Genomic DNA, 14,944 nt, shown 5'->3' on the forward strand with positions numbered 1-14,944 from the left:
TCATGGATGTGTCCTCAAGAACACGAACTGGGCAGTAGGAGTTGTGGTGTACACAGGAATGGAAACCAAAGTCATGCTCACCAATCCAAGCGCCCAATCGAAACGAAGCCATCTTGAAGCTAGCAGAAACAGAGAAATCATATTTTTATCGATTTTTCTTATTTTATGCTCAGTTGTTTCAATTTGTGTTGGAGTTTGGTTGAGACGGCATAGAGACGAGCTTGATATCATGCCCTTTTATAGAAGAAAAGATTATTCAAATGGAGATGTTGATAATTACAAGTATTACGAATGGGGGATGGAGATATTCTTCACGTGAAGGCGATGTGGAGGAACATTTGGAGGTGGATAGGAGTCAATGATATGAATTAGGGCAGATTAACAAATTTGGGGTTTTTCTATAAGGGTAGTGGGTAATGCTTTTGATTTCTTCCATGAATTGTAGTTCTGAAAATACACATATATTTGCTTTCAATGGGAAACTGGGTTAGGAGAGAGAGAGAGAGAGAGAGAGAGAGAGAGAGAGAGAGGTGGGACCCCTTGCATATTAAATTTTATTTATTTATTATTTATTTTAAAAAAAGGAATAGAAAACCTCATAAATGGTCCCTAAGGAGTGAAATGACAAAAATGTCCCTGCCTTAACGGCTAAATGGTAACGGAGTTAGCCGGAATGACCAAATGTTAAAAGTTTTGAAACCACAGGGATGATCCATGAGGTTTTTTGAACTTAGGGACTAAACTTGATATTTTCGAAAACCACAGGGACCATTTTTGAAGTTTTGTCTAAATAGATTATAGTGTGTAGATATCAAATGAATCTAGCAAAGACTTACTAAAGCAAATCAAAATCCTAGAAATCCTGCTTCATAAACTCAAAGAAAGAGTTTATTAAAAACAAAACTCAGGTTGAATGATCTGGATCAATAAAATGTGTTTTGGGGACAAAGTTTTCTAACATTGGAACCTTGCCATGTCTGCAGATAGTGGAATGTAATGCTTTGCCTACTCTTATTCTAATGTTGCAATACACTATGAAGCAGTTAGTTCTAGTTTTTAAATTCACTTTTTTCTTTCCAGCTCATAAGATTGCTTGTATCTAGCTAGGAATGATTTCTGAATGGCATATCTTAGGTTGGTGTGATCGGGAATCTTGTCCATTCATCCCCCAACATTAAGAAGGAAGTTCTTCTTGCTGGAGCATTACATCCTGTAATTGAATTGCTCAGGTAACGTGTGATACCTACCTTTAAAGGGTTGCATTCAAAAACTGCAACTTCCTTCCGTCTATGCCTAAAACTATGCTGTTGGAACTCTACATAAGATCAGCCTTGAAATATCAAACAAAATTGGCTTATTTTGATAGCAAAGTCAAAAGACAGAACACATGAGGCTCATTAAATGTCACCCAATAGTCAACAAGTTCAAACACACAGTCAACACCCACTCTGCAGCACATTTAAAACCTACCATCTTATTGTTACCTAATAATAACAAACAGATATGTTGTAAATCAACACAAGAACAGATGAGGGCTCTCGATTGGAAGAGTTTCAAATTCCAAAGAACATACACGAACAGATAGATCAAAACGAAGAAGTAATAATCAATTGAACCAGAAAGCAAATATACGAAAATTAGGATTATGAGTGAATCACAGCAACAGTAAATAGATGAACGTAGAGAGATTAAGCAATAAATACTTAAATTTAATCAACTATGAACAGATCATACCATTTATATATTGTTGCTACCTAATTTGGCCACTGAATTAACTAATCAAAATTAACACACAAAAATAACAAAGGTGCATCGTAACATTGATGAATTAAAACAACAAAAATCACCTGAAAACGTTTCTCAGTTATAAAAGATGCACCATCATTGTGTAGAAGAAGAGGAAACGACGATTAAGATATCGTCGCTTTTAGATAAACGGAAAACCTAATGTGTTCACTCCCTAACCTTTCCAATTAAGAAAAAGAAGACCCGATTGTTTGAGGTTATTAATCATCATGGCCTTAACTGAGATAATCGCAGTCCAACTGATGGAGTAGGAAAATTCGATCTGATTAATGACTGATGATGAATCTGGCGATTTAGGGCTTCGACTATCACAATCGAAGATGAACACAAATGGTGTCGATCTATTGGTTCGTAAATTCTACGTCGATGATCTAGATATTAAGGAATGTTGATTGGTAGTAGATGTTGAGGGACGAGGGAGACGATCGCTGGAAGAGAAGGAGATACAGTGGAGAGAGGAAGAGAGAGAGAGAGAGAGAGAGAGAGAGAGAGAGAGAGTTTTTATAACCCTAAAATGCCCCTAATGTCATTTAGTTTTGATGCCCCCGTCCCTTTATTTTTTTTACTTATTTACAAAAATACCACAATACATCTTGCACATCCTTTTTTTTATCCGACACTCCATTTTTTGTTCTCAAGTTCTTAGTAAACTATGAGTTCTCAAATGATCCTTACTCTCTCTCTCTCTCGATATATATATATATATATATATATATATATATATATATATATATATATATATATATATATGGTTATATGGAAAATGAATGATTAGGACAACACATATTTGAACCAATGAAAACATGACAACACATCACTTCCATAATAACTTCCACAATACATTACTTGTAAAGAAAGAAATAGACACGTGTCATTTGATTATTGGTTCCGGTAGATGTTGCCCTAGTTATTTGTTTTCCATAGAACTCATTCCTATATATATATATATATATATATATATATATATATATATATATATATATATATATATATATATATATATATATATATATATATATATATATATATATATATATATATATATATATATATATATATATATATATATATATGGAGGATGTAAAAGTAAAATCATAACTATAAACAAGAATCGGGCTAAACAATTGAGCTCAACCCGAACAATTTGTAAGCCCAAATAGAGTAGATTATTTTCATTTAATCTAATCTTTCAGGCTTCTAGCAGTTCATAATTTCTGTAAGATCTTTTTGCCATACGTTGTGCATCGATCATTTTCTAGAGAGAGAATCGACCTTCAAGAGACAGAGACAGATTCTGTGCTCGTGAATCGGATCTCTGATTCCGGCGTTACCTTCGATGTTCGTTATATTATAATCATCAGGTAAGCTGTGATATAATTAGCTTCCGTACTTCTTCAGTGTTATCGCATAAATCGGTGTTTTCTATCTTCGTATTTTATAAGAATTAATTAGGTTTTTATCTAGGATCATCGCCTCATCGGATTCTTCGTTGTTATATTGGTATCTGTGAAGTCGAGTGCCGGAACTTTTATGAATGCTCTGTAGGGTTTCATGTGATTGAGCGCTGCTGGTAGTTCGATTACTTTACCGTATTCTTGTCATTTTGAGGGAGCTTTAAAACTTATAGATCACACTTTAAGCTTACCTGAAAGAGGTGTGGATACAGTCTTATAAATGGTTCTTTGATACAGTTTTAAAGGTATCGTTGATTGTCAATCGTTTTCTTATCAGAACTTAAAGCAATTAGCAAAGGGCAAACTACCTGAAGAAACTTTCCATACTCTATCTTAAATTAGGCTTTCCCTTCCAAATTTATGAATAGGGCTTTCAACTTACTTGAATGAATTATACAATCAAACCCTATCGGCTATATGCTCCCAGAGTTTAACGATCTTAGTTCTGTTTAGATATGAGCCTTATTCAGAATAGCTTTATCTTGTTTATGATGCTGTTAAAATCATGCTTTATAATATAATATTGGTATTGATTTTGTTACCTCTGTGAGGCTACTTTATTGGAAGTGATTGATTCATTTCTTAAAAAAATCTAGATTTTGCAGGTATGAAATAAGAATTCCAGACAAAAAATGTGGAGTTTTGGTTCAAAAGCCATTGCTAGTAACAAATCTCCAAGACCTAACGAACCACCTTGTTCAGATTGCTCAGAATCAGATGATGAGATCTCCATAGATAACAACACCCAAGAAGAAGGTGAAGGTCTAGAATGCCCAATTTGCTGTGAATCCTTCAATATCGTAGAAAATGTGCCCTATGTTTTGTTATGTGGCCACACCCTGTGTAAAAACTGTGTCCTAGGGTTACAATCGTCTGTTGTAAAACTCCTCCCAAGTTTCCCAATTCACCTCCCATTTTTCATTTCTTGCCCTTGGTGCAATAATTTATCATTTCGGATCCTTTACAAAGGAACCCTCAAGTTTCCTCGCAAGAATTACTTTCTTGTTTGGATGGTTGAGAGCTTAAACGGTGATAGAGTCATCAAGTCTCATTCCTCTTATTTGGACAATCATCATCATCATCCTGTTTGTCAAACCGGGTCTGTGGGCCCACGGGTTCATCATGACCCACCACCCGAAAGGCTCCATTTGTCGCTTCGTAAGTCGTTGATGTTTTTTGTTAATTTAACGGCTAAGTTTCCGTTGATTTTTATGTTTTTGGTTATTGTTGTTTATGCGATTCCTGCAAGTATAGCAATATTGCTTTTGTATATTCTTGTCACTATTCTGTTTGCTGTTCCATCTTTTCTTGTTTTGTATTTCGCATACCCTGGTCTTGATTGGCTTGTTTCAGAAATTGTCAATTAAGTGTGTGCATTGTTTCTCTTGTTTGTCAATGTCAACTGTCTTTTCCATTTCCTGTATGTAAAAAAGGACATTTTCTTGTGAATATAATTTAATGGTGGTTATATGTTTTAGTTTCGTTTTATTCCATGCCTGTAAATTCAGTTTAATATAAACCAAATAAAAAGGCAAACATAAAATGGGAATTTGGAATATGTTGGAAGGTTTCTTCTAAAAATAGAAAAGAGATGTTTGGGTGTCTCTCATGCAAACGCAACAAAGAAAATCTTTTCTTCCTTTCAAACCTAAAGTAGAAACCTTCTTCCTCTCAAGTTCTTGGGTTTAGATCTTCATCGTTATTTTCCATAAAAGGTATGTATGTTTTTCGTTCTCTCTCAATAACCCTTGAACCCGATTCAAGATTTATTAATACGTTCTTTTTTTTCTTTTTTTTTTTTAAAAAAAAAAGGGCCCATAAAATCTAGCTGAAACCTTAAATTGAGTTCGTTTGTTTTCTATAATCTAGCATGCATCAATTTGTAGCGTGGTTATTTACAATATGATTTTTTGTAAGAATCAAGTTTAACCTTGGAATCAAATCTTAAGCCATATCAGATTTATTTATAATATTTGTCAAAAACATTTCATTATGAATGTAAAAAATGTTAGTGATTGTGAATGAACAGATTTTATGTTGGTGTTGAAGACACTGCTTCACATTGGCATGGAAAAAATCGTGCCTGACAAGCACTCAAGAAGACACTCAACAGGGAACTTAGCCTTTGAATACGCAGACGTTTCAAGTCGATATCTGAAAGATCCAGTTTCCTCCTGCCACGACAACTGCAAACCCGAAAGCACAACTCCTGCCCCACCCGAAAAATCAAACAAAACTCCTCCAATTTCCAAGAGAATCTTTTCGCAATTAATCCCCAAACATTCCACTAAAGATGTCAAGACCACCACCACTTCCCTTCTCAAACCTCTCCCCATGGAACCTAAAAAACAAAATTTCTTGAAGTCAAAGTCCAAGATAAAGTCAACCGATCCGTTTTATATCCCACCTTCAACAACTCATAGAAGGCGTTACAGTGAGATCCTCCTACCCACCGGTGGTTTGGGAGATGTTCTTGATCAACCACCAGTTCCAGGTTTGACCAGATCTAGGAGTAGTAGTAAAAAGATCGAACCAAAAAAAGATCCAAATTCAAATTCAAAACCAAACTCTGTGAAAACATTGGAAAATGGCAACATTTCTAAAAAGGTGCAGACTTCAAAACCCCAAAAGCCAGTGGTTGACCATGGTTCAAGAAAGTCAAAGCCCACAAAACCTGTTGAAGAAAAGACCGATGAAACTCGTATTTCAACTTCTAATAGTGATGAGAGAGTAATTGAAAATGATTCCAATGAAAGTCAGAAAGATGAAACCCTAAGAAGTGATGATTGGAATGATGAATCGGAGATCCCTTCAACGTCAAAGAAAGATGAAACCCTAAGAAGCCATGATCAAAGCAACGATGGTGTAGCAGCGGCTTCAGGAGGAAAGAAACCAGAAACACCAAGACGGGTTGGAAAGTCGGTGAAGGAAAACGGAGAAAATTTGGCTCAGAAGATCAAACTTAAGCAAGGGAAGATTGTTGATGCGCAGTCTTCTGGGTGTAGCACTCCAACTAAGCATAAGTCGAGGCAACAAGTGTTGGATGAGAAAAACCAAAGCCAAAACCAAAATCAAGATGATGATGATAAGAGGGGGAGTTTGAGGAGAATGCCTTCTGGTGGTGGGTTACAACGTCAGGGAAGTAGTAAGTTAGTGAATGTGGTTCTTAAAGCTCAAGAAGTGGAAAAGAATAAGAATAAACGACATTCGGGTTTAAATAATGTGATTGAAGAGACCGCTAGTAAGCTTATTCAAACCAGGAAGAGCCGAGTCAAAGCTCTTGTTGGTGCTTTCGAAATGATCTCTGAATCCAAATTATAATACGTATAATCATATTCCTGTATTCTTTATCTTCACTGGGATTTTAATTATCTTTGGACAAATTTGTTATAGAGTTATGTATATATTTGTTATATGCACACCATGTGAAATTTAAAAACCACAATCAAGAAAGATGAAATAGAATTAGAAGCCAGTCTGTCATTGGAGAGAGATTTGGGAATTGGTTTGATTTTCAAAAAGTTTTCTTTCATGAATTCTCAATTTTCATTTACATTTAAAGCGGTGATTCTGTTGAAAAGAAGAATTCTGCTCTGTCGATGAAGCTCGTGGGGAATCTTGAATGGAGCATCAGATTGGAGCAACTTTCTGAATAATTGGATTCACAAACCCTATTATTATTACTACTTGATTTGTTATCTTTCTGATTCCGAATCTTGAGACCTCTATTACTATTGGTGTTTCCAAGAGCAGGACCAGTTTTTCCTGACTGGAGTCGTGTGCTTCTTGTATTCATCCGATTTGATCTTTGAGAGGTGGTATTGTCACCACCATGAAGTTTTCTTGTCTCGGGACCCGACTGAGTTGACTCGGCCGACTCATCAGTAACAGTAGCAGAGGACAAAGGGTTGAGTTGGGTTTTGCAGGATTTGAGCAAGGAGAGAAGCATCTCTATGCTAAGTTCTTGCTGGACAACTCCTTTGTTCTGCTCACTCCCAAAGCATGCAGCTACCAGTGTTCCAGCCAACACTGGCATCAGCTCCGGGTCACTGAAGAACACAAATGGCAGATCGCATACCTGTGTGTGTGTGTGTGTAACAACAAAATCATGATTTTTTTTTTTTGAAAAAAAAAATTGTCATTATAAATACATAAATATAAATTTGTTAAGAAGTGACCTTGTGAAGAATGGTGGGGCTCTTTCCCCACCGAAGTACAGCTTGATTCTCAGGGTGGAACATGGCAAAGTATCCAAGAAGCAACAATGATTCAAGCAGAAGCAAACCAGTCTGAAACATATCATGCAAATCATTTAGATCTTCATGTAAAAAGATTCATGGATTTCTTTTCGACTTAACCGGATAAGCTATAATTGTGTGTTTCTTTTAACTTAATGCAGAAAGAATGGCCTTAATAGATCAAATCTAGGAAAATAATTTTTTCCTGTAAAATCTTCATAAGTCAAAAACTGCCACAGAATCTTGATTCTTGATTAGATATTATCTTGAATGATTTAATTTCAAAACAAAAACATCACCTGATCTGTAGCTGCTCCCCACTTGGTGGTGCAATGAGAAAGAAGATAACTCATCAGATGAAAAAACTCCATTTTTAGGTCTGGTCTTGCCTGGTGTTCAGATCAAACAAACACACAATCATACCAAAAATCAAGATAGATGATACATAGAAACAAAAGTGTACTATTTGTTTTTTTTACTTACTAGCATCATCTGGATGAAGTTAATGTCAATCAAAGCTAAATTATTCAAAACCTTCAACACCCCAGTTGCTACTTCCTCAAAATTACTCGGAAGAACATATGAACCCTGCATATGATTATAAAATTAGAATAATAATCCAAAGTTTTTTTCAAATAAATCGGTATGTTACCTACCTGCTCAGATGACAATCTGTTATTAGCCTGCAATAACACAGCTGTCAACAAAGACGGGAGACAAACTAAACCTGTTTCTGATATAGCAGAAAGGAGATATGCCACAGGCTGTTTATGTCCTGCTCTGATTCCATTCCTTTGTTCACCACCACCATCCACCACCACCACCGCCGTGTTCTTCTCCTCCTTTTTACACAAATCATCCAAAGGTCTATCCTCCGGCACATCTTGCAATAACTTTGATTCCGATTCCGATGTTTTAGTCTCTTGAGTTTCAGTCTCCGGCATATACGATTCCCACTCGATGGAACCCACAACCCCAAATCTGGAACTCAATATCACCAACAAATTGATACCTAAAAGAATCGATGAAGGGAAAGGAGAGCCTTCCACTTGTGGCCGATCATAAAGTGCAAAAAGATCCCTCAATCGATGAATAACTTGATACGCTATCACAAGCTCTATCAAACCATCTTGCATCTGATTCTGGCGATCATCGGAACCGGAATGACCGATTACCACCGCCACAGTCCACAGAGACCCATCCAAAACTTCCGTTATTGCATCGGAATTTTCAATTAGGGTTTTACTAGCTGCGGTGTTTGAAGATGATGATGCTGTGATTTTGATGAAGTTCTCAAGGGCAGCTGCTAACATGGGTATCATTGGTGGTAGAAGGTTTTCTGCAAGAAAGTAGCTTCGGTTTGCGGGTAATGACAATATTACCCTCAAGAGTCTCAAGAAGTATATTGTTACTTGGCTGGCTTCCGGTTTGGATGTGTGTGATGCTGGTAGAGCTGAAGCGATAAAATCAAGAAGTCCAGCTTGTCGAGAAGCATGCAGTTCAGGCTCCTTTCCCTCCAAAAACTAATCCATAAATCATCAACATCTTATCATTAAATAATCTTAGTAAGAAAAAAAAAATGAAATTGTTGTCCAATGGACATAACAATGACAGTCTCGGTCCTAGTCCAATGCAGGTCAAACACAGTACAACCTGCTCTGTCCTGAATATTAAAAGAAACAAATACCTTAATTATATCAGCAGTTACAAGGCCAATACTCGCCGCCCCTTCTTTCCTCGCCTGCCTATGTCTTTGAAGCTCTTGAAGCCACCGCCCAATTTTCGCCCTTGCAGTTCCAACCGCCGCCCTACTTTCACCACCAATAAACACCTCCGACAACTCATACTTCAAAGCCATTAACCTCTGCCTAAGCTTCTTAATCCTCCTCTTCAACGACTGTTGCACCGCCACGTTGCCGCCAGCAACCAACGCCCCTTCACCACCCTCCTCTTTATTCAAAAACCTTCTCAACAAAGGCGAAGTTTGATCCCTAAAATCCATGGAAGCCCTCTCCCTAATTTGTTCCAAATAAAACTTTCTCCTCTGTTCACTTTCCCTAAGCCTTTCAGCCAACTTTTGAGCCAAAAGCTCAGCCTCTTCCTGTTGGGCTTTCACCAAAACCTCTCGCCTCCTCATTTGATCCATCACTTTCGCTTCACGGGCTGCACTCGATGCTTTCCTTTCCTCTTCCCTTCTCAACAAAGCTTCTTCCTTTTTCCTCTGTGTCTCTGCAAGCCTTTGCATCTTTTCAGCTTCCACAAGCTTCTTCCTTTCCAAAACTGCTTCTTCTCTTGCCATATCCTCTTTCTGCTTCGATTTCATATCTTTCAACTTCTCCGCTCTTCTCGACTCCGAATCTTGATACTTTTGTAACAACATTAGTTTCTTGTTTTCTTCATTTAATGAAGTAATAAACCGAACTTCATTAACTTTTGTGCTCTCGTCCCCGGCCCGCCTCGCCACCTGGGCTAGAAAAGCTTCGTGGCGGGTCTCGCTACGCTGGTGGCGCGCGTGCATCCCTTCACGGAGCCGCGTGCTACGGACCGCTTGCCATTCGTTCACGCGGTTCAACTTTTTTGTGCTTTTTTGAAGCTTTTGTAAGCGTTCGTTTTCGAGCTCGTTTCTAATACGGGTTGCACGCGCGTGTTTTTCTTCGGCTTCTTTTTTTAAATCGAGTGATGTCTTTTTCTTCTTGTCTGGAGACATTAACTTATCGTGTAGGATACGGGCCCGCTCCGTGCTTTTTCGACCCATACCCGGGGAATGTGAAAAACGGGTTGATGCATATGGTGATGTTAGTATATCTTCCCAGTTTCTTTTTTGCTTCCATGCATCCATTGATTTGGAAGACATGAAATTTGGTTTTTTATTCGGTTGATCCGTGGATTTAAGGTTGTCTTTACGTGGGCCCGGTTTCTCGGTTTCTGAAGATCCGGTTGTTTCTTTCTTGTTCTTTCCCGGGTCGGTGTTCTTTTTTATTGCAACCCCGGTTCGTTTCACTTGTTCTTTAGCATTGCTTGTTCTATCGGTTCTTGTGGAGCGTTTATTCAAATCAAGAAACCCGGTTTTATTAGAATCTTTATTCATGGAGGCTCGTTCTTGTTGGATTTTCTTGAAAGCTTCGAGAGATGAAGACAGTATTTCGGCCCGGTGTGGTGAGGTTGTCATACGTCGAACCTCCCATGAGAGCACATGCGGTCTTCGTTGCTCGGACTTCATGGTGATCGGTGGATTATCGGATGACTTTTTGACTTTTTCAAATTCTAGGACTCTTGAATTCAAGTCTTTGAAATCGGATGCTGCTTCTTCAAGAACAAGAACAGCTTCTTTCATTTGATCTTTATCACATTCTAGTTCACATAGAAGATACAATTCATCAACTGCCCGGTTAAGATTCTCAAAGAGAAAGCACCAAAGTCGTTGGCGAAACCGTTCTTTACTCTCCCCAGCTTCAATTTCACCGGGTCCAATTGCACTCATAATATGAACTTCTGATAAGTCATTGAGAATTGAAGTAGTTTCTTTATTATCAGAATTTTCAATCGGGGTAGAATCTTTAGGTATCTCAGTAGTTGTATCGGTATCTTTCAAAAAGGTTGGATTTTTAAGAGTTTCTGATCCCTGTGATTCAAGATTTTCAATCTTTAAACCTGTATCGAGTTCTTGAGAAACATCATCACTTTGACTTACGACTTTGACCTCTTCTGAGGATACCTCCTTCACTTCTTCAAATTCCCGAGATTTAGTGTCTTCTTCAATGGTTGGCACAATTTCCCTCACGGGTTCAGTAGCAAGTGGCAAGCTTGATGCTGAATCGTCTTCTGTAACCTCAATATCTCCAAATTTGATGTCAATCCCAGTAGTGTTGCCAACAGTTGATACCAAAGCACCATCATCCAAATTACCCCACTTAATCTTTGGAAAAACATCAAGATTATCGATTTGAGGAAGCTCTGGATCATGACTGGTTTTATGATCATCAGCATGGCTAACTACACGTTTATCAAGGTAGTTCACACCCTTCTCATCTTTAGTAGGGACTTGAGTAGTATTTGAAGCATCCAAATCAGATTCAGGGGAGTCCTTGTTTCTTGAAATCAATTCGCTAGAGCTAACATTTGAAGTCATGTGTTGTACATTACAAGGGTCATGAACTATAATGTTTGAATTCTGTTTCCTAGAGAGTCCTCCCACCCATCCTTGGAAAGAAAACTTTGAATTGCTTCTATGCTTCTGAAAAAAGCAAGAAAAGAAAGAGTTAAGGCATTAACACTTTGGGGCTTTATAACATATATGCCTGATATAAGAAAGAATATCAAAACAAATCGGACTTCTACGACATAACGTCTGAATTGATTGATCTATGCAACCATGCAAGTACTAGGATTAAAGTTGCAATAACAGGCATTAGTTTTAGCCCTTATTTTCTTCTTTTCTACTCACTAGAGCTTAAGTTGTACAAATATATTATATGTAATCAACTTCTTTTCTTTCCTCTGGACAATATGCTTCAATTTGTCCCCACATATTGGCTGTAAGTAAGGTGAAAATCCAAAACTGAGGCCTCAGGTTCATTGAAGGGGGTCTTTTCTTCTTAGTAAAATTAATACACAGATTTTTATTTTTCCTTTCTTCCATGAAACTGTTTCTAGAATCTTGGCTCTTATCTAATTTATCCATTCTACTATCGTTTTTCTAACTCAGGCCTTGTGAAGGAGATCCTAACATACTGGGTTAACAATAACAAAAAAAGATTGACAGAACATCTTCATATACTCATAATGTTTTACTTGATTAGGTTCATTGTAAACGTATATGTATAAAAGTTCCAAATATGTGTACGAAAATTGAATAAAGGTAATTCATTACATGAATGTGGTAGGAGTTAGAAAGAGGTGAGAGAAAGTATTCAATAACATAATCCTAAAAGATAGAAGATACAAAGAACTTGACTCTAAGAATACTTAGGCGCAATTGTAATCCAAAACATGTAGCTACCTAGTCTAAAGCCGCAATTTTTATGGTAGTTATTAGTTTGATAGAATGTAAGCAAACGTTTCAAGAAGACAACGAACCACCATAAAGAATATTCTTTAAAAGGGTTAACTTTTACAATCTTCAGCACAGTTATGTCATCAAGCAATAGAGAAGCCTAAGAAAAAGCCTCAAAACCTCATACATCATCATACTAACATGAATATGCTACCAATACAAATCATGAAGTAACAATCATGAGAAGGAAGTTAACAAGGGAAATCAATACACATAGTGTATTTACAGTTAATCATAAAGAACATATCTTTCAAGTAGCACACTATTTGAAGATTGGTAAACCTTAAATTCACAAACCGTTCTCAAAATCATCAGATTTTAAAATTAATCAAGAAGAAAAGAAACAAAATGCCCTTATATCCAGGTAGAACATTGATTATTTCTGAAAATTACGACACCTTTTTCACTTGCAGCCATCCAGAGCCCTGATCATCTCCTGCCTCTCCACCCTTTTCTTCCATCATCGAACTCAATCAGTGCCTCCACTTTCGTACTCTCATAGCTGATCACTAATTACACACGCCCAAAAGGAGAGTGAGAAAAAAGAAAGAAAAGGGTTCGCAACAACAGTGACAAAGAAACTTTTCAAGCATCGTCCATCAAAAATAAATTGAACTTGATCAGATTAAAATACCCACATCAAGAGGAAAAACGCCCAGATTAGAAGTAATTATATCTTGGAATTTCCAATTCAAACCCCAATTTACAGGCAGAAAAACTCACTAATTATCGACAAGCAACACAAAGTATATAATTGTAACCCAAAAGTCACAGGAGAATAACGGGGTTTCTTCAAAAGATGAGGAAGTATGAAGAATGGAAAGCGTTGATTAGGTAGGTATAGAAGAAGATATGGAAGAAGCAGAGGAGGCTTATGGTATACAACTGGTGCGAGGAAGGTCTATAGAGAGAGAAAGAGAGGCAAAGAAGTGGAGAAGGAGAATGTAGTGGTATTATTTTTGGACTGAATTTGTCCTCGCTCTTTGTTGTGATGACGGATATGACCCTCTTTAGTTTTAAGGATTTATGTGGGATATTTTTATTACTATTTATTAGACAAAATTACATAAATGGTACTTGTAGTTGGTAAAAAATACTAACGCAAGTCCTTCAGGAATTCTAAACATGGTTGGTCTTTTCTAAGTTTGAAATGTATAAAGTGGGTCCTTTTGACACCTACCAATGGTTAAATAGATGTAAAATATTGACTAAACTACAAAGTTGGTACTTGTGGTTAGCAAAAAAAAATATGGATAAAGTCCAAAAAGTTTGCAATTTGCACCATTGGTCCAAAATCACAAACTTTCCGTGGATTTAGTTCCTGAACAATTTGAAATGTCTTTTTTACCCTTTTAGTTTCTTTTTTACATTTTTTATATTTGTTTTAATTCTTTTTTATTTGAAAATTAATAATAAAAAAAGTTATCCCCCCACCCCTCAGTTACCCTCTTCCTTCTTCCCCTTCTCTCTCTCTCATCCCCAAAAAAACCAGATCCACCTAAATTTACATCCCCTTATCTTAATTTCACCACATTCCATCTCCACCACAGACCCACATAAAAATCAACAATGCTCGTTAGAATAATGCCTCCTACCTGGTGCGAGGATTTGTGAAGAAAGACGCGAGAATGCAGTTGCAGGCTCAGAAGCAAAGAATACATGTCACAAGACGAGACCATTTGCAATTGTTGAGGACGGGGAGTGAAATCAATGGTGGTTCTGAAACCCTAAAAAAGTTTCAAAATCACCGGAAATTATTTTGTAGTCCTTGCAAGGAGCTTACGTAGTTCATGAAAAATGATGACAAGTGCTGAAATGCATACCACGAAAGCCAGTCTTTGAAACCCGGTGGAAAGACACCAAACATCTCAACCATGAAAGGAACATAAAGAATCAAACAGTTAGAAAAAGCCATTGGTTTGACTTATCAATGGTGAAAGAGTCACAAGGGTTAGAGAAAGCCATCACTTGGTTGTTGTAACTACAAATGATGTGACTGAGAAATCGGGCCAAGAAGAATACTTTCCTCGGTGTGTGAGTTGAGATACTGAAACCAGTCTATCTCTATCCTCTCCTATTAGATCGATACACAAGAAGGACGACTACAGAAGGGTTCTTAAATGTAACATCCCAAAAACACAGTCTGAAAATTTCGTTTTAAAATAAGTAATAAAACCATATTCATCAAATGTCATATAAGAGTCATAAAGAATTCATCTCAAAATATCTTAACAACTGTCAAATATATCAGAGTATAAACATCCCAGGCTGAACAAACGGTGTGTGCACTGCAATCTTTCCGAGCTCCTCTTTTGAAAACTGAGTACCTGAAACCAAAACTGAAAACCGTAAGCACGAAGCTTAGTGAGCTCCCCCAAACTACCACATACCAT

The 14,944-nt window shown here is 37.2% G+C and overlaps 3 protein-coding genes across 6 annotated transcripts; 2 read left to right on the forward strand and 1 right to left on the reverse strand.

The window, feature by feature from the left end:
• Window positions 1–2,975: 2,975 nt before the first annotated feature.
• Window positions 2,976–4,737, forward strand: LOC111910484 (uncharacterized). 4 transcript variants are annotated; one of them, XM_052768808.1, is made up of 3 exons: window positions 2,976–3,167; window positions 3,271–3,505; window positions 3,866–4,737. In XM_052768808.1, exon 3 carries the CDS (start codon window positions 3,893–3,895, stop codon window positions 4,625–4,627), a length of 735 nt encoding a protein of 244 aa, XP_052624768.1. In that variant the 5' UTR covers window positions 2,976–3,167; window positions 3,271–3,505; window positions 3,866–3,892; the 3' UTR covers window positions 4,628–4,737. The 4 variants fall into 4 exon arrangements, with proteins under 4 accessions (XP_052624768.1, XP_052624767.1, XP_023762087.1 ...); XM_052768807.1 differs by having other exon boundaries at window positions 2,978–3,167; window positions 3,857–4,737; XM_023906319.3 differs by lacking the exon at window positions 3,271–3,505 and having other exon boundaries at window positions 2,981–3,167.
• A 107-nt stretch (window positions 4,738–4,844) lies between these two features.
• Window positions 4,845–6,883, forward strand: LOC111910483 (uncharacterized). Its single transcript, XM_023906316.3, has 2 exons — window positions 4,845–4,975; window positions 5,290–6,883. The coding sequence occupies exon 2, from the start codon at window positions 5,295–5,297 to the stop codon at window positions 6,579–6,581; it is 1,287 nt and encodes a 428-aa protein (XP_023762084.1). The 5' UTR covers window positions 4,845–4,975; window positions 5,290–5,294; the 3' UTR covers window positions 6,582–6,883.
• Window positions 6,706–13,535, reverse strand: LOC111910482 (uncharacterized). The gene is made up of 8 exons (XM_023906314.3): window positions 13,190–13,535; window positions 12,950–13,060; window positions 9,186–11,732; window positions 8,155–9,021; window positions 7,982–8,086; window positions 7,798–7,887; window positions 7,439–7,549; window positions 6,706–7,338 (listed from the first exon to the last, which is right to left on the reverse strand). Exons 2-8 carry the CDS (start codon window positions 13,013–13,015, stop codon window positions 6,817–6,819), a joined length of 4,308 nt encoding a protein of 1,435 aa, XP_023762082.1. The 5' UTR covers window positions 13,016–13,060; window positions 13,190–13,535; the 3' UTR covers window positions 6,706–6,816.
• Between the last annotated feature and the right edge of the window lie 1,409 nt (window positions 13,536–14,944).

This window comes from Lactuca sativa, chromosome 1, assembly GCF_002870075.4.
Source record: "Lactuca sativa cultivar Salinas chromosome 1, Lsat_Salinas_v11, whole genome shotgun sequence".
NCBI lineage: Eukaryota > Viridiplantae > Streptophyta > Magnoliopsida > Asterales > Asteraceae > Lactuca > Lactuca sativa.